Source organism: Lutra lutra, chromosome 2 (assembly GCF_902655055.1).
Source record: "Lutra lutra chromosome 2, mLutLut1.2, whole genome shotgun sequence".
In the NCBI taxonomy this organism is placed as follows: domain Eukaryota; kingdom Metazoa; phylum Chordata; class Mammalia; order Carnivora; family Mustelidae; genus Lutra; species Lutra lutra.
The window spans coordinates 136900019-136923518 of record NC_062279.1 but is presented as its reverse complement, the minus strand read 5'-3'; the positions used below and the strand labels follow the sequence as shown (position 1 = coordinate 136923518).

Genomic DNA, 23500 nt, shown 5'->3' with positions numbered 1-23500 from the left:
CTAACAAACTGTAATTGTACCTGAAACCACATACCAGGGAAAATTTATCCAGAACAGTTAACAAAGAGACATAATCCTAGTAAAATGATAGAAGGAAAACTCCTCAGATCTCCAAAAAGACCAAATCACCCACAAAGAAAATCACAGTGGCATCAGCAATATATACAAGCTAGAGAACAGGAGGGCAATATTTTCAAAAAAACTTAAGACATACATCAAAGGTTTTACATTCAGCCAAACTGTCTTTCAAATATCAAGGCTACAGAAAAACAGTTTAGCCATGTATGAACTTAAAAGATTTCCATAAGCACTGCTGAGGAACGTCTAGTGTACAATGAGCTTTATCCAACCAAGGGATGATTGGGAAAACTTCAGCTAACGGTCTGCTTGTGAATATAAACTATATTTACTTACAGAACTAAATCTAAAACAAAGGTATTGATGAGGGTGAAAGAACAGTACATAAAATTACATACTCTCAACCAAGTAAAAATCACTTTAAAATGTCAAAGGAGGGGCGCCTGGGTGGCTCAGTGGGTTAAGCCGCTGCCTTCGGCTCAGGTCATGATCCCAGGTCCTGGGTTCGAGCCCCACATCGGGCTTTCTGCTCAGCAGGGAGCCTGCTTCCTCCTCTCTCTCTGCCTGCCTCTCTGCCTACTTGTGATTTCTCTCTGTCAAATAAATAAATAAAATCTTTAAAAAAAAAAAAAGTCAAAGGAAAAGAGACATGGGAAAAAATGTAAAGCAGAATAAGCTCATTCACTGCCTCATACGTAAGAAAATGAGAATCAGTGGATTTAATTTACAGCTAACAAATCAAACAGCAAAAGCCTAAATAAAAGAGGATTAAGAGAACTTTTTAAAGGTAAAAATATAAAGGTAACTAAGTAGATATAAACCTTCTTAAATACCAAAAAATATACAAAACAAAATAAAAATATCAAACAGAATATAAGACACATAAAGATAACATAAAACAAAAAGGAAATCAATAAAAAAACTAAAGTTCTTAATACACTACACCTACAACAAAACAAGTACTAATTCACATGCTTAACCATTTGCCAGGTACTTTCATATGTGTCTCACTACACGACCTGTGAGGTATGTCAGAAAAGTACTCTTTTATCTGTTTTTACTCATAAGGCAAACTGAGTCTTAAAAATAGTAAGGAATAAAACAAAGCTGAGCTAGGATTCAATTCCAGAATGTTTTTCTTTCCACATCAGGTTCCCTCTACTCAACACTGAAATTGTTTCAAAACACAAATTTAAGAAATGTGTACTGTTTGTTTCCTGTTTTTAAAATACTATATTCCCACAAAAAATCTTTAGGATGAATTGGCCTGAAACTTTTATATTCTGGGACAAAGTTTCTCTTTAACAAGAAAAACACTGAAATAAGTTTAAGTCTTCACAGTGGCAGCGGCAACTAAGATGGCAAAGAATGTGACACTCTCTCAGGTCTTAAATGCAAGAAGTTCTAACTTAGTAATCCAAATAATCACATGCCAGAGTGAAGAAGAGATACCCAAACCTAGGCTGTGTGATCACTATAACACAAAGTTAGATAATGTATAGTCCATTCTGCTATAATGCTTGTTTGGAAAACACGTTTGTTCCAACATCACTGACACAGTAAGGAGTATTTTGAACACACTAAATTTCAAATTTCGTGATTGTTTCTGTGAGATTTTGTCCATCAGAAGTACTAGGTGAACAAAGAATACTGCACTCAGCTGAGACAAACCACATTGGCATGTAGAGGACAGACATACACCTCAAACACCTACTAGCTACATCAATTCTGGCTGGGTTATGAGCCACACCCATCCCTATCTAGTGTTACAACTTTCCCTCAGATTTTAGATAACTTTCCTTCCACTACTTCAAAACAATCCACAAGCTGCAGTCCTTCTGACACTCCCACAAACTTCTGGTCTTTCCATGGTAAAATACAGTATTTATTCTATGATATTTATGTATTTGTTAACCATTTAACATGTGTAAAAATTGTGCTATCATTTTAATTTGGTTCTTACCTTTGCTTTTTTCACTAATGAAAAAAAATTTTTAATATTTTATTTATTTAGGGGTGCCTGGGTGGCTCAGTGAGTTAAGCCTCTGCCTTCGGCTCAGGTCATGATCCCAGGGTCCTGGGATTGAGCCCCACATTGGGCTCCCTGCTCAGCAGGGAGCCTGCTTCCCCCTCTTTCTCTGCCTGCCTCTCTGCCTACTTGTGATCTCTCCGTCAAATAAAATCTTAAAAAACAAAAAAAAGATTTTATTTATTTATTTGAGAGGGAGAAGAAGGGGGTTCCCTGCTGAACATGCGGCAGCCCATGCAGGGCTCAATCCCGGTCTTCAGGATCACGATCTGAGCCAAAGGCAGACACTTAACCAAATGAGCCAGGTGCCCCTCACTAATAAAAATTTTTTTGAGTGTTGTGCCTAACCCCATTTTTTCCTAAGCCCTGTGGTTTTTATTGCATGATTTTGCATAGTGCAGTGACTTTCAGGAACCCATTTGTCCTGATACAGCACAAGTGACTCTATATAAAGCAATCAGAAATCTACTTTTAACAATAACGTAAGTATGAGCTATACTTATTACAGTTTCCTTAAAGGAGAGATGCAAGGTTTATTTACATCAGCTCATGTGTAAGAAGAGCCTAACATAAAATCTGGCTCAAAATAATCTTCAATAAATGCCAGTTTACTTCATTTCCCCTCTTCTTAAAGATTCTGACTCAGTTTCAAAGCACTGATACTCAAAGATGATCTTGTAATCTCCAACGAGATCTCTCTGAAAAATAAAGAGTATCATATTAAGTGGAAGCCATTACTGTAAGGAGAAAAAAAATTTTTTTAACTGGAACAACCATGTGTGGAAGTAAACAACAAACCTTAAGGGTTTTTTTTCTAGGTCTATACTTTTAAAAGCAAACTTTCATTTCTCCTTTTATATCCAACACATGTAGATAGAATAATTCTAACAGATAACACACAGGAATATTTAAATAATCTCCTACATAATGGAATCTTCAAGATTTAAAATATCACTGGCTAGGGGCGCCTGGGTGGCTCAGCGGGTTAAGCCGCTGCCTTCGGCTCAGGTCATGATCCCAGGGTCCTGGGATCGAGTCCCACATCGGGCTCTCTGCTCAGCGAGGAGCCTGCTTCCTCCTCTCTCTCTCTGCCTGCCTCTCTGCTTACTTGTGATCTCTGTCTGTCAAATAAATAAATAAAATCTTTAAAATATCACTGGCTAGAGGTGCCTGGCTGGCTCAGTGGGTAGAGCATGCAAATCTTGATCCTAGGGTGGTGGTACAAACCCCATGTTGGGCCTAGGGCTTACTCAAAGAAGAAAAAAGAAAAAAAAAATCATTGGCTTGAACTAAGATTGTAATTTCCCCAGTAGGCTTTGACAGAAATTTCAAATTATCTCAACTGAAAATGTGTTCCTATTATACTAACTGAAGAAAATTTCAGTGGAATGGAGCATATCAGGCAACAAAAACATTAATCTTTCCATCATTTATTTCTATACTACAATTTTTTTAAAAAAGATATTATTTATTTGACAGAGAGAGACAAGCAAGAGACAGAACACAAGCACAGGGAGTGGGAAAAGGAGAAGCAGGCTTCCCGCTAAGCAGGGAGCCCAAAGCAGAGCTCAATCTGCTTTTTTAATTTTATTTTTAAATAGTCAAAAAAAATTGCTTTATTAAATTAAAATTTTAAAGAATTATTTTATTTCTAAATTAGCAGGGAACAATATAATTTCTATCTTACCTAAGGAGGAAAAACCATATGTAACAAGTTAAGCTAGTTTTTCAAAAGTTAAAACTTCAACACAAGTTTGCATTATAAAACTGCTTAGATGTTAGGTATACAGCTGATATACCAGGGAAATTCCCCAAAGTCAAGAATACAATCACAGCATAAAATTCCCTCCTCACCAAACATTTATATTAAGAACCAACACTCTTTTAAACCTCTTCACATGAGCTTCTCACCATCAGCACTGGCAAGTGACATTCTTTTCAAAACTATTTTTCACTAAGAATCTTAAGTTTTTCTCTCTTCAGTAGGGCTACTGCCTATAAATAGACAGCAAAGTTGTATTTAGATGTGAATGTTGATGGCTGGCTAGGCTCAATGATTAGCTATGCGGCTTGCTCTGCCACACCAGCCTCCCAGCATACCTTTCCAATTCCAAAAATTCAACTTGATCTTTAGATTTTCTGCAAAAACACTTACAAAGCAACTTTAATCTACAAAAATGTCCCTTCCTGGGTGCCTGGGTGGCTCAGTGGGTTAAGCCGCTGCCTTCGGCTCAGGTCATGATCTCAGGGTCCTGGGATCGAGTCCCACATCGGGCTCTCTGCTCAGCAGGGAGCCTGCTTCCCTCTCTCTCTCTGCCTGCCTCTCTACTTGTGATCTCTCTCTGTAAAATAAATAAATAAAATCTTAAAAAAAAAAAAAAATGTCCCTTCCTGTTTTATGATATCACATGCCCTGGTCCTCAACCCCAAATGTGTGTTGGAATCAGTTATAGAGCTTTCTGAAACTATAGATGACTGAGCCTTACTATCTGATTCAGCAGGCTCCTCACGACAAACATCCTCATTTAATCCAGATGCCATTTTTTCCTCCAGTGCTAAAACAACCAAAACAGAAACAATAAAATTTCCTCTTATTATACTGTGACTGGAGAAATGCCATGTAAACAAACTAATACTATGATTCATTTGTAAATGAAACTTCTAAGGTCTTACCGGGTAATACAGGTTCTGCCTGATATCCTACCATTACCTCATGTAACAATGTACTCTTCAATGCCAAGGCCCAGTAACTCCCTTTTTTCAAAAATCTTTATATAAGAACATAATCCAAAGAGCTTTCTCTCTTGTTACTGTTTATACACTCATTTTATGCAACAAGTACTTATTCAGTGTCTATTATGGTACATTATTCTAACCAATGGGGGTATAGTAATTAACAGAAAAAAGGTCCTATCATCATAAAACCTACATTTTAATTATAGAAGACATGTGATAAATTACTCACACATATATGTCATATGGTAATAAAATGATATAGAAAGACATAAAGTAAGGAAGAAAATAAGATTGAGCTGAGGAAGACTTCTGGTGAAGGAAGGCCTCTACACATCATTTAGAGAACATTTGAGCAGAATTCTAAAAGAAGAAATGTGCCATGCAGGTATCTGATGGGGGAGAAAATTCTGAATAGTCCTTTGCATATGATCCCTTATATAACCTGGCTTTTTATGTCCAAAACCACTTTCAGGTACAAAGACGATATATTTGATTCAATGCTCTGTGAGAACTGCATTGTCAGAGGCACAAATATTAAAGGAAATAATGCACACTAAACAAAGTGATCCCTTTAGCTAAAGCAGGTTGGCCAGTAGTTCTCCAGTCCTCCAACCATACAGGGCACCATGCCTGCCTCTGCGGAAACTGTCTTTTAACCAGTGCTTCAAAGTAATAGCTGGGATAGCAATTCTATTATCACCAAATAACTTAGTTTGTATAATCCCCAATAATGACCCAAGACTGCAAGCCTTTAAAATATCCACAGAATCAAACATTAAAGTCAATTCCCTGTTAAAGTTCTGTATGCTTTTCTGAACATAAAGTGTTATCTCCTACTATTAAAAACTAAACTGCAGGGGGCACCTGGGTGGCTCAGTTAGTTAAGCATCTGCTTGAATTCAGCTCAGGTCATGATCCCAGAGTCTTGGGATCGAGCCATCCAGCCTACATTGGGTTCCTTGCTCAGAGGGAGCCTGCTTCTCCTTCTGCCTGCGGCTCCCCCTGCTTGTGCTCTCTCTCTCATTCTGACAAATAAATAAAATCTTAAAAAAAAAAAAAAAAAAAAAAAAAAACCTAAACTGTGCTCAATTCTTTTTTTTTTTTTTAACCAAAGTATTCTCCTAATAATCTGCATAAACAAGTACTTTAACCCACTCTCAATCCAAAAGAATCACTTTGAGACACTTCAGGTTTCTAACACAATAAACCATTTAAAAAATATGTTTGGGAGCACCTAGGTGGTAGAGTCAGGCCACTGATTATGTCAGCTCAGGTCAGGATCTCAGGGTCTTGAGATCAATCCCATGTCTGGCTCCATGCTAGGCATAGAGCCTACTTAATTAAGTAAGATTCTCTCCCACCCCCCTAAAAATTAAAAAAAAAAACAAAAAAAACAAAAAAAAACCAAAACCACACACGTACAAACACATATGCTTTGTCATTTAAATAAAAACATCTCTTTGTTTGTTTATTCATTCTACATCCCATTCCAGAAAGGATTTCGGGCATTAGTATAAATGCAAACAAAAAAACCATGAATTCACCACATTATCAAAAGATTTTTTTCTCCTAAGATTTTTACAGACTTTTATAAAGAGCATTTTGTGTATTTTATAATATAGTAGTACAGTATAGGGGTGCCTGGGTGGCTCAGTGGGTTAAGCCTCTGCCTTCAGCTCAGGTCATGATCCCAGGTCCTGGGTTCGAGCCCCACATCGGGCTTTCTGCTCAGCAGGGAGCCTGCTTCCTCCTCTCTCTCTGCCTGCCTCTCTGCCTACTTGTGATCTCTGTCAAATAAATAAACAAAAAAAATTTTTTTTAATTAAAAAAATATATAGTACAGTATAGCAAATTTACATTTCCTTTTCTAGTACACTTCCAGGAGAAATTTATTCTGGCTTAAACATTTGATTACCTACAGTGTACAAAAGAAAAGGACTTCAGGGGCACCTGGGTGGCTCAGTCAGTTGAGCTTCTGCCTTAGCTCAGGTCCTGATCCCAGAGTCCTGGCACTGAGCCCAACATCCGGCTCCCTGCTCAGCCCTGCTTCTCCCTCTCCCTCTGCCCCTCTTCCCCTACTCATGTTTTCACTTGCTTTACCTTCTCTCTCTCAAATAAATTAAAAATTTTTTTAAAAGAAAAAGAAAAATGACTTCACTGTAGGTAAAACTTTGTTTCCGTTTCTTTATTTTTTTCTGTTACATTCTGAACACATGCAGGGCAGGCCAGAGCACATTAAAACCAATTTCAAGGTTACTGTCCACATTCAGTTGCCAAAACTACAACTGTTACATAGAAATTTAAATCAATAGACCTTCCATGTACACATGGAAATTTTCTTGACAATTCCTAATCTTAATTTCATCTGCAACTAAATCCAACCTAAGTATTACTGTAAAAAGAGCACTTCTTCCCAAATGCAATAAATCATATGAAATAATTTACCTACAATCTGTAGGTACCTATAATACATCTAGTCACCTACAATTATTACAACACCTTCACCTAACTCCCTCTACCTACAACCAAAACCCCCACCCCACACCACCACCACCAAACAGACAAACACTAGGCAGGTATGGTAAAATGCCCTGAGCTAACAAAAAAACTGATTCTTGAATCTCACACTAAGTGTTAACCTTAATCTCAGTCTGCTTTCTTAATAAAAAATGTCTCCACCTTGGGAAGTTTCAAGAATAAAGAAGGATCCACAAAGGGCACTGTCCAAAACGGCAACCACACACCACCACATGTGGCTATTTGAATTTAAACTTAATTAAATTTAAAAATTGAATTCCTCAATCACACTAGCCCTATCTGAGGTGTACAACAGTCACATGTGACTAACAGCTACCATATTGGACAAGGCAGATACAGGACATTTCCATCATCACAGAAAGTTCTATTGTGCAGTGCAAATGGTAAGTTTTCAGTAAATCACAAATGTTATCACCATGCTACACTAACTTCTCTTGCCACTTTTCTAGGAAAGAAAAATTCTGTCCTCTAGATTTTTAACTAACAACATAAATCATTCAGGCAAAAGTCCAAAACAGATTAATGATGTAAACTATTTTAAGTGCTCCCAACACAGGTTTTTTGCCCTTATAGCTCACATTAACTCCTGAGAAAAAAAGAGCGGCAGCAGCAACAGTCACCAACCTGGCAACACTTGACTGCAAAGCATCAGGGTATACCCAACTTGTCCAAGTGGACTAAAATCTAAAAAGGTGTGAATTTCATTCCACTCCAGCAACTCATTTTTCCTACCCTTAACCTAGATCCTAAAAAAGTGGTATGGAGATCTGGTACTGTTCTCAAACTATTTAGATAAACAAATAGCATCACGAGGAGGCAAAGTCACAATTTTCTAATGACTTAATTTTCCAAATCATTAAAATCGTGTATAATTACAACAAAAATCTCACACACAAAAAAAACTCACTCCTGATAAACACACACAACTCTTGTTTAAAGTAAACTCCTATATGTTACATTAAATTCATGCCCTGCCCTTTCTCTAGACAAATCACACACAAGACACATTTTGTAGACATTCTGACCAATTTATAACAATTCTTCAGTCAGAAAACAGTTAAGTAACATGAAAAAAGGGCCCAATATGCAACAAAATTGAATTTTATTATTTTTTAAGATTTTATTTATTTGACAGAGAGAGCACAAGTAGGGGGAGTAACAGGCAGAGAGAAAGGGAGACTAAGGCTCCCTGCTAAGCAAGGAGCCTGAGGTAGGGCTTGATCCCAGGACACTGGGATCATGACCTGAGCCAAAGGCAGGCACTTAACTGACTGAGCCATCCAGGCGCCCTCAAAACTGAATTTTAAATATCAAAACTAAACTAGAACAAGCCAGGAAAATCCACTACAGAAACTTTCTGGGTCTCCCTTGAAAAATAAAGGCAAAAACATATTTCATTACTTTGAAATTGAGGTTTCAAATATTTAAAAAATACAAACGAACTTCATTTCCTAAAGGAATTTACTACAAACAAGTATGGTACAACTAACAAAGTAGCAGCTCAAAAAGTGAATACTAGGGGCGCCTGGGTGGCTCAGTGGGCTAGAGCCTCTGCCTTCGGCTCGGGTCGTGATCCCGGGGTCCTGGGATCGAGCCCCACGTCGTCGGGCTCTCTGCTCAGCAGGGAGCCTGCTTCCTCCTCTCTCCCTCTGCCTGCCTGTCTGTCTACTTGAGATCTCTGCCTGTCAAATAAATAAAATCTTTAAAAAAAAAAAAAAAGTGAATACTACGGGAATGATTTAACAGTTACCAACCCAGCAACACTTGGTTTACAGGCATTAAGTATGCCCAACTTTTCGGAATTGGCGGTCTTAAAATCAAAAGGGCTAACATACCATAAAAACTGAGGAATCAGAAGGAATTTTGAAAAGGCAAATACTGGGGCGCCTGGGTGGCTCAGTGGTTAAAGCCTCTGCCTTTGGCTCAGGTCATGATCTCAGGGTCCTGGGATCGAGTCCCGCATCGGGCTCTCTGCTCAGCAGGGAGCCTGCCTCCTCCTCCTGTCTCTCCCTGCCTGCCTCTCTGCCTACTTGTGATCTGTCAAATAAATGAAAAAGCAAATACTAACTATACTTTTGGTTCGCAAAGTTTTCTTCATTCCTAATGTAACAGAACAAAAAGAACACTCTATCCCCTTCTCTTTAGTAATTTTCACGTTTCTTCTGCATATACTGTATCATAATAAATCCTTTAGCACTTCGATTTTAGCAATGAACTTAAAAGTTCTGCCCCACCCCACTATCACGAGAAAAAAAAAATGTGCAAAATGATTAATGAAGAAATGCTATTCTATGAATGGTTAAACTGTGGTACACCTGTATCACAGAATTCTACCCAACAATAAAAAGGAACAAAACTAGTATTAATACACCCAACAACTGGGATGTGTCCCAAGGAAATTGGGACAAACAAGGCCAATCCGGGGCGCCTGGGTGGCTCAGTGGGTTAAGCCTCTGCCTTCCGCTCAGGTCGTGATCCCAGGGTCCTGGGATTGAGCGCCACATCGGGCTCTTTGCTCAGCAGGGAGCCTGCTTCCCCCTCTCTCTGCCTGCCTCTCTGCCTACTTGTGATCTCTGTCAAATAAATAAATAAAATCTTAAAAAAAAAAAAAAAGGCCAATCCTAAAAAGTTATATGCTGTATGATTCTTTTCAGTAAACATTCATGAAATGACAAAATCATAGAAATAGGAAACAGAACAGTTAGTGACTGCCAGAGTTTGGGGGTAAAGGGGATAGCAGGTAGGAGGGTGTGGTTCTAAAAGGGCAAGAGAGGGATCCTTGTGCTTATGGAACCATTCTGTATACCGACTGTAGTGGAGGTTATGTAATTACAATTGCGATAACACTGCACAGAACTAAATACACACACAAACTAGTACAAATAAACTCAAGAAATGTGAATAAGATTGATAGAATATATCAATGTTATGATATTGAACTACAGTTTTATAAGGCCTTAGCACTGGGAAACTAGTAAAGGGTACAAGGGATCTCTGTATTATTCCTTAAAACTACATGTGAATCTAGTTATCTCAAAATAAAAAGTCTGATTTTTTTTTTTTTAAAAACTGCTACCCTAACAATTGGGATAATTTGAATATGAACTGGATATTCCACAGTACCAGGGAATGACTGTTAACAATATTATGGATAGACAGGAAAATACCCTTATTGCTGGAGCATTTATGGATTAAATATTATGCCTGCTATTTACTCTTATGTGTATTGGAAGAGCAAGAAGCAAATCTGGCAAAACGTTACATACTAAATTAAGGTAAAGAATCCATGAGTGTTCCTTGTACTCTTCTCTCAACTTTTCTGCTTGAATTTTTTTTAAAAAAAAGTTAAGGAGTAAGATTTAAGACACATTTTTACCCTGAAAGTATGTTACAGTCGAACTGACACACCAGTTGGTCTTTTAAAAGATTTAAAAGTAGGAATGCCTGAGTGGCTCAGTGGGTTGGGCTCCTGCCTTCAGCTCAGGTCCTGGGATCTAGGCCGGCTCAGCGGTAACCTGCCTCTCCCTCTACCTTTGTCTCCCACTCCCCCCCTTTTAGGCATGCTCACGCTCTCTCCCTCAGTTAAGTAAGTAAAATCTTTATAAATAAATAAATAAATAAATAAATAAAGGAAGGAAGGAAGGAAGGATGGATTGAAAAACAAATGAATTGTTCTATTAAAACTATGTAAGAGTTCCATCTACCCTGGTTATTCCTAAAACCAAAAAATGGCAATAAGAATTTCAAAGGAAAAATTACTTGGTATTGGATGTGACTTTCTGGTAAGTTTTTCAACATAAATTGACTAAATCTGTAAAGCATATGGATATTTTTGTAAAATCAAAGTTAGTTCAACATGGATTACGCCTTTCTATTTCTAGAAGACTGGATCCCCAAAATTGGTCTGCTTTTCAAATAATTGAAGCAAATTAAAATTGCAAGGGAAAACAGCTAACACTTTCATACATACACTCCAAGTTTTTAAAAAGTTTTAAGTTTGTCAGCTAATTCTTTCATAAAGAAATCTTCGCATGAAGGGGCAACCCACACACTAAATGCCAAACTAAAAATGTGCCATGATGTATTAATCACAGTGCCAAGGCCACAAGATATATTTTACAATGTCAACAGTCCCTCCAAACATCACTGTATTTTATAGTATTAAAGAAAAATGCAAACCGCACACATCTGAAATGTAAGAAATAAGTGAGTGTGAGCTCGCGTCAATAAAATCCATCTCAAAAGTTCTTAGGTTGCCTTTGCTGCTAAATTTTTGCATCAGTGTTAATACACTTCAGTCTGAGAAAATTCGCGTCTAGAACATCTAAACAAGAAACTCCATAAACTTTTCACTTCCAACCGGACCGCCCCCTCGCAGTGGGCCCCACCTCCCGAGTAGGGTATGGGGTGGGGCTGTTTCCCGCTCGGAAACTAAGAAATAAATGTCCCTTCTCCATACAGAAACGAGGGGAAAAGGCCGATAATCTGCAGACTCAAGTATGAAACTAACTACAAGGAGGCAGTCGTTTAGAAAGCTTCTTTTCCTCTACTAAATCCCTTCCTTCCCTCCTTCCAGGTCATTCAGTGACCCGGGGCCCGGGCGGGGACAGGTGAATATCAAGAGAGGAAGAGGGAGGGACGGACCATGGAGGGAGAGCCGCGCTTGGGCAATGAATGAGCTGTGCCGCATCCGCACCACCTGTTCCTTACAAGGGTGCCACCGCGACCTACCGGCAGTGTTCCTGCACCACCCCGGCCGCTACTCCTGCCCGTGTTGCCCGCTTCCCGGCTAAAGGCCGGGCCTGTCCTCCCTTCGTTCGGGACGGATGAAAACCCGCAGTCTAGAAGCTAGGAAAACGGGGCCTACTCCGGAACCACGGCCTCCGAAGCGTGGAGACAGGAGTAGGAAGCCCGTGGCCCGGGGCGCGCGGGGCGAAGTGGGAACCACAGGGAAGGGACGAGGAGGTGCATACTGCTTGACTAGGAGTACGAAGGCGGGTTTCCTGGCGGAGGTGGCCCCGTGCCCGCCGGGCCGAGGTTAGGGGTGACAGGCCCGTGTACCGGCTAAATCCTCCCCACTTCTTGCCCAGAGTCTCACACTTACCAAGATCCGCTTGAAAAGAGCGTTCTCCTTGGGCGGGAGGCTCACGGCCGGCATCGTTCCGGCTCCTCCCGCTGGTCCCGCCACCGCCCGGCTCGGTCAGTCTGTTTGTCCGACCGCCGCCGCCGCCGTCGTCGTCCCCTGGCCGCTTCAGCCTTGATTGCCCCGATCCACCGCCACCACCAGGCCTCGAGTGTCACCGCGTCACCCAACCCCGACACCCCCCTTCCCCTCGTTGTCTTTTTTCCTTTCTCACTTAACGCTGCCGCCGCCTCCCCCCCCCCACGGGTCTCCGTCGGCGGTTCACGTGGTAACTGAACAGACCGACAGAGGCAGCCAAAATGGCGGACGCGGAGGGCTTTCCCACCCGGGTCACACCTCCTAGCACGCAGGCGCGATGACCTCCTTTCCCCACCTCCTCTGTCCTAGAGCTTGCTGGGAAACCTGGAGGCCAGCGGGTGGGCGGAGGCCGAGAGGGTCGCGGCCGGCCCCGCCCATCCCTCGGTCGCAGAGCGTCTTGCAGGCTCTGGGGGAAGAGCTGGGGTGAGTCCCTAACTGCTGTTCCAGCAGCCTCCCACTCGCAAATAGATTTTCTGCTGCTTGATGCCGAAGCGGCCTTTCGTTCATTGGGTAGATTCTCGTAGCCTGTATGATACTTTGAGCCTGAAGTGCTAAAGTGAAGGTGTTCAAGAAGTTCTGCGTTTGATCGTGGATCAAGTACCTAATTAAAAAGCAGAGGCGAAAGAGAAATGAAGGCTTCACCCCAGGAGGGACTTGAAAACCTGTACGAAAAAGAGAGGGAGTTTGAAAACCGTGAAAGAGTTTGACCAGTTAAATGGGCTGGCTGGCTGGAGGATCGATGATTTAGTTTATTACTTAAGGTGAGCGGGGAAAGAGCCGTATCCTAAGTGCCATATTTGCCCTGCCAAAGAAGCATCTGAAAGTTAAATGTGTTTTATTTCAGTGTTGAGTCCATTCAATGAAGGGTTCACGACTGTTTAAGCCATGTTGGAGTAGAGTTCAGGGACATTGACTCCCCCGGAGATGGCTAAAGTGCTTAATGTTGCGAGTGTTGAACTCTCCATCACCAGAAATCCTCAAATCTTGAACATCAGAGTATCAGGGAAGGATACTAGAGAACCGCTGCAGTAGACAAGATCAAACTAGATACCGAAGTGGACCTTTTCCACATATGAGTTTATGTATAAGTAATTTCATTAACAACTGACAGTAAAGGGGCGCCTGGCTGGCTCAGTCGGTAGAGCATATGACTCTTGATATCAGGGTGGTGAATTTAAGCCCCAAGTTGGGCATGGAGCCTACTTAAAAAAAAAAAAATTTTTTTTTGGTAATTGACAGTACAACTATTTTAAAGCTGGCATTCCATTGATGATCTACAATTTTTCCCTCATATGAGCCATTTTTGCACCTGATTATTTTTTTTTAAATTTTTTTTAAAAGATTTTATTTATTTATTTGACAGAGAGAGATCACAAGCAGACTGAGAGGCAGGCAGAGAGAGAGAGAGAGGGAAGCAGGCTCCCTGCTGAGCAGAGAGCCCGATGCGGGCCTCGATCCCAGGACCCTGAGATCATGACCTGAGCCGAAGGCAGCGGCTTAACCCACTGAGCCACCCAGGCGCCCTGCACCTGATTATTTTTGATGATCTCTCTTCAGATGCTGGATTCTGTCTGTAGCATTCTCTGAATCAGGAATCATTGCATTATATGTGCAATAACTTTGCTCTTTTTAAATGTATTTACCCAGATAGTTTACTGTTTCTTCTTGCTCTTCTTTAACCCTTCCTAGAAGGTGTAAGGTGAGGGAGATGTTTCCCATTGTATAAATCTGGGACTAATCCTCGGGTTTTCAAGCTGCTATCTCAAATACCTGCTCTCTCTTCCTTTGCCTGGATCATAAGTAAGGTTTTATGAATCAAATCCTGCAATTTGTTCGAATTCTGTTATCTTTGTTCAAAAGTTTCACTAAAAAAAAGTTGTATCCACAGGAAACCATGTTTGAGTTTTGGAATATGGCCAGATTTTAACCTTAACTTTTTTTTTTTAAGTAAAATTAAGAGCAAACATAGAATTCATAAAAACAGTTGTCACTCAATGATAATCTTTGAACTTCACTGCCCCCAAGAGGTCTTTCTTTCAACCGGCTTTCAACCAGCACAGTTATTAAGAAGTAGAAAAGTTGGGGCGCCTGGGTGGCTCAGTGGGTTAAAGCCTCTGCCTTCGGCTCAGGTTGTGATGCCAGGGTCCTGGGATCGAGCCCCAAATCAGACTCTCTGCTCAGCAAGGAGCCTGCTTCCCACTCTCTCTCTGCCTGCCTCTCTGCCTACCGTGATCTCTGTCTGTCAAATAAATAAATAAAATCTTTAAAAAAAAATTATAGATACTTGGGTCGCCTGGGTGGCTCAATCAGTCAAGCGTTTCCCTTCAGCTTGGGTCATGATCTCAGGGTCCTGGAATCGAGCTCCACATGATTGCTGTGTTGGGCTCCCAGCTTAGTGGGGAATCTGCTTCTCCCTCTCCTTCTGCTGCTCCCCACTGCTCATTCTCTCTCTCTCAAATAAATAAATAAAATCTTTAAAAAATTTTTTGCAACTATATCAGGAACTGCATCCCTCTCCAGATCCTCCCAAATTTGATGTATGATATTTTTATGCATCATAAATCAATAAACATATTTGTAGTGATCTTATATTTTATGTTTTCAACTTTTGCTCTTCTTAACCCTCCCTAGGAATGAGAAGTGTGAGTTGAGTAAGATGTTGCCTAGTGGAAAAATCTGGGACTAGAACTGTGGTTTTCTGGCTGCTAACTCAAATCTTCTCTCCTTTTGCCTGGGTCATAAAGAAATTTTTAGCATTCAAATTCTGGAAATGCTTAAATGAATGTCATGTAGCAACTTCTACCAAAATACCATAGCTACTAGCTCCTGGCTGGAATTGCTTCATCAGGATTCCTCTCAAGATGGAGTTTCACCTACAGCTGCCTACTCTAAGTGTAGGGTTCCATCAGCTCTAACATGCTGAGAGGAATGTGCTTATATTTCATCACTTTCCCAAAATATACACTAGTAAGAGGATACAGGGACCAAAAGAAGAAAACAGCCTTTTTCCCACAGCAGTACCGAAATTAGTAATTTGCTTACTGGTTCTGTATGCTCTGACTAAATATGGCTTCTGTTTCAACTTGTTGGATACTAGCAAAAGCTGTGTTAGGACAAGCTTCCAAGGGATGACATAGAAAGAATATTCAACTGTCAGGTTGCTGAGTGGACAAGAAGTTGAGAACCAACAACTGATTCAGCATATTAGTTGGGTGGTTTGCTTACTTGAGCATAAGTCCAGAAGGCTAAAACTAGGTTACAAACTATAATGTGATTCACAGTTTAGCAATCCAGTTAGCCATCAGTTGCGTGTAAAAAAGAACCAGAAAACAGTACAGTTACTTTACTCTTTGGTCAATAATTTTTGGTTAAATTTTTTCCCCAGTGATAATGCTAAGGAAAATACAGGGGTGCACACTTGGCTAGCTTAGTTAGTACAGCATGCCACCCTTGATCATGGAGTGGTGAGTTCAAGACCTATGTTGTGCATAGAGCTTACTTAAAAAAGAAATTTTTTTTAAAGAAAAAATATAGAGTGGGGAAAAACGATTTACTAACATTCATTGTGCTTTTAAAATGATCCTAAATGGCCTTAAGTTTAAAGGATTAAAATATTAAAATTCTTTATTTCTTTTACTTAAATACATATTTTTACATGGTCTTTAGACATCAGATTGAATTGACAAGTGAATGTACAAATCCAGTTCAATTGTCAGTACAATGTCTTTGGTAGACAAAAACAAGTTGTTTGCAACTACCAGACACTTTCTAAGCTTCCCAAGGACCATAGAGGTTAGGTTTTACGTTACAGCTATAAAACTGAGGTGTAGAGAGATTAAGTACTTCGCCTAAAAATCAAAAGCAAAAATATGGTCTACAGGAATAGCTTTTTCAACTTGACTCTTTGAATCCTATTCTGCAGCTCGTGGCCTCAGGGGATTGTCAAAGTCTGAGGTGGGCTAACAAGAATCACTAGATCTGGGGTCAGAAGACCTCAGTCTGAATCCCACCTCTCCCAGCTGTGGGATCCTGAGCCTGAGCCGGTCAGGGACTTCCAAAACACGAAGATTCTCCCTTCTTCACAGCATTGTGAAGCTTTACTGTGATAGTGCATGTGAACAGACTTGGGGAACTGTGGGAAGTCTCTTCAAATATATGTTATGTCACCTTGGATGAGTAAGTTGCCTTCTTTGAGCTTTAGCTGTAAACTGAGGATAATAAGGTATATCAAACGGTCGTTTGAAAATTAAATGAGATGATACATGTAAATCATAGGATGCATAATGTACAGTGTCTGAAACACAGAATTCAAAGTGCTGGCGGTTACTCAACACACCTCATTCATTTTCAGTTTTCTGGCTCATGTAGCAAGATTTTAGTAAATCTTTCGAGTATCCCTGGGGCAGGTGCCTGAAATTCTCATGGGACAGCGAAGTGAATAAACTAACTACTCCTTTCCCCCTTTGATCATTTCCTCCCAAACCCCATTTTACAGACATAAGGCTGAGACCAAGAGAGCTCGAGTACCAGGCAATAACCAGGATTCTCAAGTTAACATCTCTACTTAGCGCGGCTGCGCAGCTGGCGAATCCCGCGCTTCGTTCCGCAAGGGGGCGCTCGGCTGGACACCGACTCCAGGGGAGACGGGGTTGCGGAAAGGCGGAGCCGTGCCTAGCAAGATGGCGCTCCCCGTGTTGTTGCGCCAGTTCTCCAAGCTGCTGGCTCCAGCTAGGCTCCCAAGCGGCTGTGAGTGTCCCTCTTCCTTCAGGCCGACCCTGCCTTCCCGTCGCTCACTCTCAGGGTGAATCCAGCCCGCGGGGTAGCGGGCGTCTGGAACCGGGCCCGTCATGCAGTGTGACCTTCGCCGGCCTACGTCCTAAATCCCAGCTCCGACTCTAGGTTCCCCATCACGCGCGGCCGACCCTCTTAGTGCCGACAACTCTTAGTCTCTACAATTGGACTCTGGGTCCTCCCCACCACCCTAACCCGCTGCAGGTTGGGTTCTGCAGACCCTCTCGGTGCCACTTCCTGCCAACTCGGGAGTCATCTGAGTCTCTGCAAAAGCCAGTTCTCCAGGCTTTGAGGGCGTCCTGGAGGACAGGGGCGACTCGGTCTGGCTGTGCCGGTGGCTCAGGGCGAGTTAACTTGACTCTCTGAACTTGGTTCGGGAGCTGTTTGGCGGGGGGGGGGGATTAAATGCAATAATATACACGTTAAGTGTTAGGTTTTTCAATGCAAGGCGATACGTTATCGATTTACAGACACTGTCCCCTTTCAGCTTCAGCGCGATCAAAGTTCTACGTTCGGGATCCGCCACATGACAAACCTGACTGGCTGAAAGTTGGACTGACCTTGGGCACCTCCGTCTTCTTGTGGATCTATGTGAGTTTTTACTCCCTTGATGTCGTGCGACCCCAACACACTGGGGATCATAAATGTCAGTGTGAGATTGTTGCTGAGCAAATCTCCCATTCAATTGGGTATTTATGTAATTGCTAATTACATAAGGGAAATCCCAAAGACTAAAAAGAAATATTCAAGATTTCAGCAGCATCGAGAAAATAACATGAAGCGGAAACTTATGTCATTCATGGTTAATGAGAATGGTTTTGTGATGAATGGCAACTTTACTATTGATTGTCCTTTACTTGGTAATGAGGTTGGAGACTGGTTGGGTTTTATGAAGACACTTTTTTTTTCAGATGACATAGGAACAGATCATCACTGGACAAGCAAGCTATACAAATTAAGTCCCACTAGACTTCGAAAACATAAGATTTTAATCAGTGTTTGGGTAAATACATTGTTGGAAATTGTACTTAGTGTGTAGCAGCCTTTTTTTTTTTTTGTCTTTAGAGTATGCCAAATGCTTTCCATGTAGAAACTCATTTAATCTTTTCAAAAACACTGTGTAGTAGGTACTATTATTGTTGACTTTTTATAGATAAAGAAAACGCTTGGAGAAATTAGTTTGCTAAACCCAGTTCTCCCTGACTTAGAATGACACTATAGACCATTGTGAAATACTGCTTCTCTGTAGATAAATTTTCTTGAAGTTGACTCAAAGTCTGTGTGCTCGATTAGTATTTAAATTTTTGTGTTTTGTATCTAATGTGTTAAGGGTTTTCTCCACTGCCTCCCACCTCCAGTTCTTATATCTCTTACTTTGGATTTTCTCATTGAAATGACTTGTTGATGGGGTACCTGGGTGGCTTAGTCGTTAAGCATCTGCCTTTGTCTCCTGTCATAGCAGGGTCCTGGGATCTAGCCCCACATTAGGCTCCCTGTACAGCGGGGAGCCTGCTTCTCCCTCTCCCTCGGTCTGCTGCTCTCCCTGCTTGTGCTCTGTCAAATACATAAAATAAAATCTCAAAAAAAAAAAAAGTTGATAAGGAGTAAGAGATGTTGATAAGGAGTAAGAGATGTTAAAACATGACATGACATTTACAACATGACAACAGCAGTAATCCTTTTTGAAATAATATTTGTCATGATGAAGTTTTAATACAAAATTTTCCTGGAAAAAACTTGATTGCTGTTGAGAACTCTGAAATTGGATCTTTGATTGCAGCAAATGTCACCCCATCTCAACCATTGTTTTGGTTGCATATTCTGTCAGACAGTTGTTCTAAGAAAGTATCTATCTCCCATGACATCTAATTAATACACATATAGTTGGGGGATGGAGTTGGTCACTCACGGTATCAAACTTCCAAGGTTAGAAGTATAACACTTCCAGCCATCAGTCTAGACCTCATTTAATAATTCAGTTCTGGGGGCGCCTGGATGGCTCAGTGGGTTAAGCCGCTGCCTTCGGCTCAGGTCATGATCTCAGGGTCCTGGGATCGAGTCCCGCATCGGGTTCTCTGCTCAGCGGGGAGCCTGCTTCCCTCTCTCTCTGCCTACCTCTCTGTCTACTTGTGATCTCTCTCTGTCAAATAAATAAATAAAATCTTTAAAAAATAATAATAATAATAATTCAGTTCTGGTTGGCAGTGCTGATTTAGCTCCTCTATGGTAAGTTATTCTATTACATTAATTACCCACTGAATGAAATAATTTATTTGACAGAACACGAATTTAAACTCGTAAGGGGGGTGGGGCACCTGGGTGGCTCAGTTGTTAAGCATCTGCCTTAGGCACAGGTCATGCATGATCCCAGGGTCCTGAGATCCAGCCTACATTGGGCTCCCTGCTTGGCGGGAAGCCTGCTTCTCCCTCTCCCATTCCGCCTTTGCCCTGCTTATGTTCCCTCTGTCTCTCTCTGTATCAAATAAATAAACAAAATCTTATAAGTAAATACATACACATATACATAAATAAACTTCTAAGGGTTGCCTTCTCAAATTTAGTATGTTAGACTGAAATTAACTAGTACGGAGATGCCTGGGTGCCCCAGTCGGTTAAGCGCCTGCCTTTAGCTCAGGTCATGGTCCTGGGATGGAGTCCCACATCGGGCTCCTTGCTCAGCGGGGAGCCTGCCTTTCCCTCTGCCTGCTGTTCCCTCTGCTTGTGCTTTCTCTCTCTGACAAATCGATAACTAAAATCTTTAAAAAAAAAAAAAAAAAGGTGGGGCACCTGGGTGGCTCAGTGAGTTAAAGCCTCTGCCTTCTGCTCAGGTCATGATCTCAGGGTCCTGGGATAGAGCCCCGAATTGGGCTTTCTGCTCAGCGGGGAGCCTGCTTCCTCTCTCTCTCTCTGCGTGCTTGTGATCTCTGTCTGTCAAATAAATAAATAAAATTAAAAAAAAAAAAAAGAAATGAACTAGTATATACCATTCATAGTTTTTGGACTTACATCTCTTAGCCTTTTCTTTTTAACTAGAATAGCTGTAATTCTTTTTTTTTGCTTTTCCAAAATTGTTTAGAAAAGCAAATCCAGGGCACCTGGGTGCTTCAGTCGGTTAAGCATCTGCCTTCAGCTCAGATCATGATTCCAGGGTTCTGGGATGGAGTCCATATGGGGTTCCTTGCTCAGCAGGGAGCCTGTTCTCCCTCAGCCTGCTGCTCCCCCTACTTGGTCCCCTTTCTCTCTGTCTCTGACAAACGAATACATAAAATCTTAAAAAAAAAAAAAAAAAAGCTCTTTATTTTAAAAAAAAAGGGCAAGAGGGGCACCTGGGTGGCTCAGTCAGTTAAGCATCTGCCTTCAGCTCAAGTCATGATATCAGGGTCTTGGGATTGAGCCCCACATTGGGCTCCTTGCTCAGCAGGGTGTGGTTTCCTCCCTCTGCCTCTTGCTCCGTCTGCTTATGCTTGCTAACTCTGTCTCTGACAAATAAAGTCTTTAAAAAAAAAAAAAAAAGTAAGTCCAGATCCCAGTGGCCGAGTGCCCTCCCTCACCCCTAGAATAGTTGTAGTTCCTTTAATCTATGCTTATTCCTCTTATATACCTCTTCTATACCAAGTATAAGTATCACTGGTTAGCCTCTTTAAGTTGCCAGGAAGATTATATTTCTAATTTTAATTGTTACTACTTCTAGCTCATCAAGCAACATAATGAAGATGTTTTAGAGTATAAAAGAAGAAATGGGTTGGAATAAATTATTGAAATACTAATATGGTAAGTATGCAATTTTATAGGATTAATTAATTACGCAAATTAATTTGACCTCTTTTTAAATAATGTATTTTTGGTTTTTTATTGGGTTTATACTTTTCTTTAAGTTTATTTTTTTCATAATCTCTACACCCAACGTCAGGCTCAAACCAAAAACCAGTGATCACATTGCATGCTCTTCCAGATGAGCCAGCCAGGCGCCCCTATTGAGTTTATACTTTTTAGCACTGATACTCCTGTCTCTGACAAATTTATGAATTTTAATACCTTAGCTGAAGCATCTCTCAGTATAATCATTTTTTAAGCATCATTTTTAATCATTATGGTTTGAGTTTGTTCAAAGAAAGTTGTATTTAAGAATGAAACCAAAATCGGGATGCCTGAGTGGTGCAGTTGGTTAAGCATCTGCCTTCAGCTCGGGTCATGATCCCAAGGTCATGGGATCGAGTCCAACATCAGGTTCCTTGTTGAATGTGAAGCCTGCTTCTTCCTCTGCCTGTTGTTCTCCCTCCTTGTGCATGTGAGCGCACACTATTCTTCTCCCCTCTCTCTCCTTCTGAGAAATAAATAAAATCTTTAAAAAGGGGGGCGGTGCCTGGGTGGCTCAGTTGATTAAGCGACTGCCTTTGGCTCAGGTCATGATCCCAGAGTTCCGGGATTGAGTCCTGCATTGGGCTCGCAGCTCCATGGGGAGTCTGCTTCTCCCTCGGACCTTCTCCCCTTTCATGCTCTCTCTCTCACTGTCTCTCTCTCAAATAAAAAATAAAATCTTAAAAAAAAAAAAAGAATAAAACCAGAATCATACCATTTTTGTAAATCTAATGGTACTCTACACAGTGACTTCATAACACTAAAGACAAATTACCATTATTTGTGTATTTCTTAATATCTGTTTGTCATAGACAACACCTGAATGTAAATTCCATGAGAACAGAAACCCTATTTTATTAATCATAATGTACTCAGCAAATTCCCCAGTGCCTGGGCCTACTGATAATTTAATATTTGTAGAATGGATGAATGTATAAGGGTAATAGATTGGTAAATCTTTTACTGTGTGACCACTTCATTGTGATTGTCACTACAACTAACACCCAATTGGACAATTCATACTAAAATCTAGTTGTGAACAAGATATGATACTCTGCATGCCCTGTGATTTAAAGGAAAGAATTTATTTTATATGCCAATATATATGTATCTAAATACATAGTAAATTTCTGAAAATCCTTTTAAGGAAATTCTATATTAATCCTTTTGTAAAATGAAAAATCACTCTTATAAATCAGTTTTCATGGATTAGGTTGACTAACTCAGTCCTTTAGGGTTTGATTATCCAAATTTTTCATTTCTTTTTTCATTTTAATATCACCTTGCTGTCACTACTTGAGTCAGCCAATCAAGAGATAAACATAAATAGATATGCTTTTGCTACTCTCTTATAGGTCACATAAAATATTTTTTATTAAAACTTAAATAAAATGAAGGGTTGTTACTCTTTGTGAATTTGTTTTCTAGACTTTTCTGGATGCTCTAGGTGAATTATTCAGAATGGTCTAATTTTAATATTATTTCTGCTAGTTAATGCTATAGTTTTAATTTTTTTTTCTCTTCATTATAGGTATGTTCCATATAGTGATTATACTAGTTCCTTTGGATTCACCAATCTGTTGAGTTGTAAACGTGAAAGAAAAAGTTGTATGTGAATGTATGTCAAATCAGCATTTGTGTTTTGCATCATTAAATGAAAAAATAAAAATACTTCTGTATTCTTCAGATTATATATGTTGTGACTATATAGAAAATGAATTCTAAAGTGCATTATTAGAAGTATTTTGATGTAGAGGCGCCTGAGTGGCTCAGTGGGTTAAGTGTTTACCTTCAGCTCAGGTCACATCAGGCTCTCTGCTCAGCAAGGAGTCTCCTTCTTCCTCTGTGCTCTCTTTGTCTCTCTCAAATAAATAAATAAAAATCTTTAAAAAAAAAAGAGTATTTCGATGTAGAAAGTACCATCTGATAACAGGGTCAGTGGTAATTAAGGACACATTGGTAAGAAAACTTGTTAAGGATATGAATTAAAAATCACTGCTGAGGGCGCCTGGGTGACTCAGTGGGTTAAAGTCTCTGCCTTCGGCTATGGTCATGATCCCAGGGTCCTGGGATCGAGCCCCATATCAGGCTCTCTGCTCAGCAGGGAGCCTGCTTCCTCCTCTCTCTGCCTGCTTCTCTGCCTACTTGTGATCTCTGTCAAATAAACAAAAAATCTTTTAAAAAAATGTTTAAAAAATCACTGCTGAAGGATTGGTTCTTTATATCAACTCTCCCCCATATCAACTTTT

The 23500-nt window shown here is 40.6% G+C and overlaps 2 protein-coding genes across 4 annotated transcripts in view; one reads left to right on the top strand and one right to left on the bottom strand.

Annotated features, from left to right (window-relative positions):
* NAA15 (N-alpha-acetyltransferase 15, NatA auxiliary subunit) overlaps positions 1–12830 on the bottom strand; it is an 83110-nt gene extending 70280 nt beyond the window's left edge. For both annotated transcript variants that reach the window (XM_047718471.1, XM_047718472.1), the window contains exon 1: positions 12486–12830. In XM_047718471.1, the coding sequence (XP_047574427.1) occupies positions 12486–12539 (54 nt within the window). In that variant the 5' untranslated portion in view covers positions 12540–12830. The remainder of the gene's footprint in view (positions 1–12485) is intronic.
* Positions 12831–12922: 92 nt separating this feature from the next.
* NDUFC1 (NADH:ubiquinone oxidoreductase subunit C1) lies at positions 12923–22942 on the top strand. Of its 2 annotated transcripts, none has more exons than XM_047718477.1 (5): positions 12923–13025; positions 17098–17348; positions 17881–17984; positions 21085–21164; positions 22783–22942. In XM_047718477.1, exons 2-4 carry the CDS (start codon positions 17282–17284, stop codon positions 21142–21144), a joined length of 231 nt encoding a protein of 76 aa, XP_047574433.1. In that variant the 5' UTR covers positions 12923–13025; positions 17098–17281; the 3' UTR covers positions 21145–21164; positions 22783–22942. The 2 variants fall into 2 exon arrangements, with proteins under 2 accessions (XP_047574433.1, XP_047574432.1); XM_047718476.1 differs by lacking the exon at positions 12923–13025 and adding an exon at positions 13027–13363.
* Positions 22943–23500: the final 558 nt, after the last annotated feature.

What these genes read in the sequence shown, in the direction of transcription:
- NDUFC1 (XM_047718477.1), top strand. Translation starts at nt 17,282, where the DNA reads ATGGCGCTCCCCGTGTTGTTGCGCCAGTTCTCCAAGCTGCTGGCTCCA. An exon ending in AGCTAGGCTCCCAAGCGGCT is followed by an intron (nt 17,349 to 17,880) that starts GTGAGTGTCCCT and finishes GTCCCCTTTCAG; the next exon opens with CTTCAGCGCGATCAAAGTTC. An exon ending in CCGTCTTCTTGTGGATCTAT is followed by an intron (nt 17,985 to 21,084) that starts GTGAGTTTTTAC and finishes TACTACTTCTAG; the next exon opens with CTCATCAAGCAACATAATGA.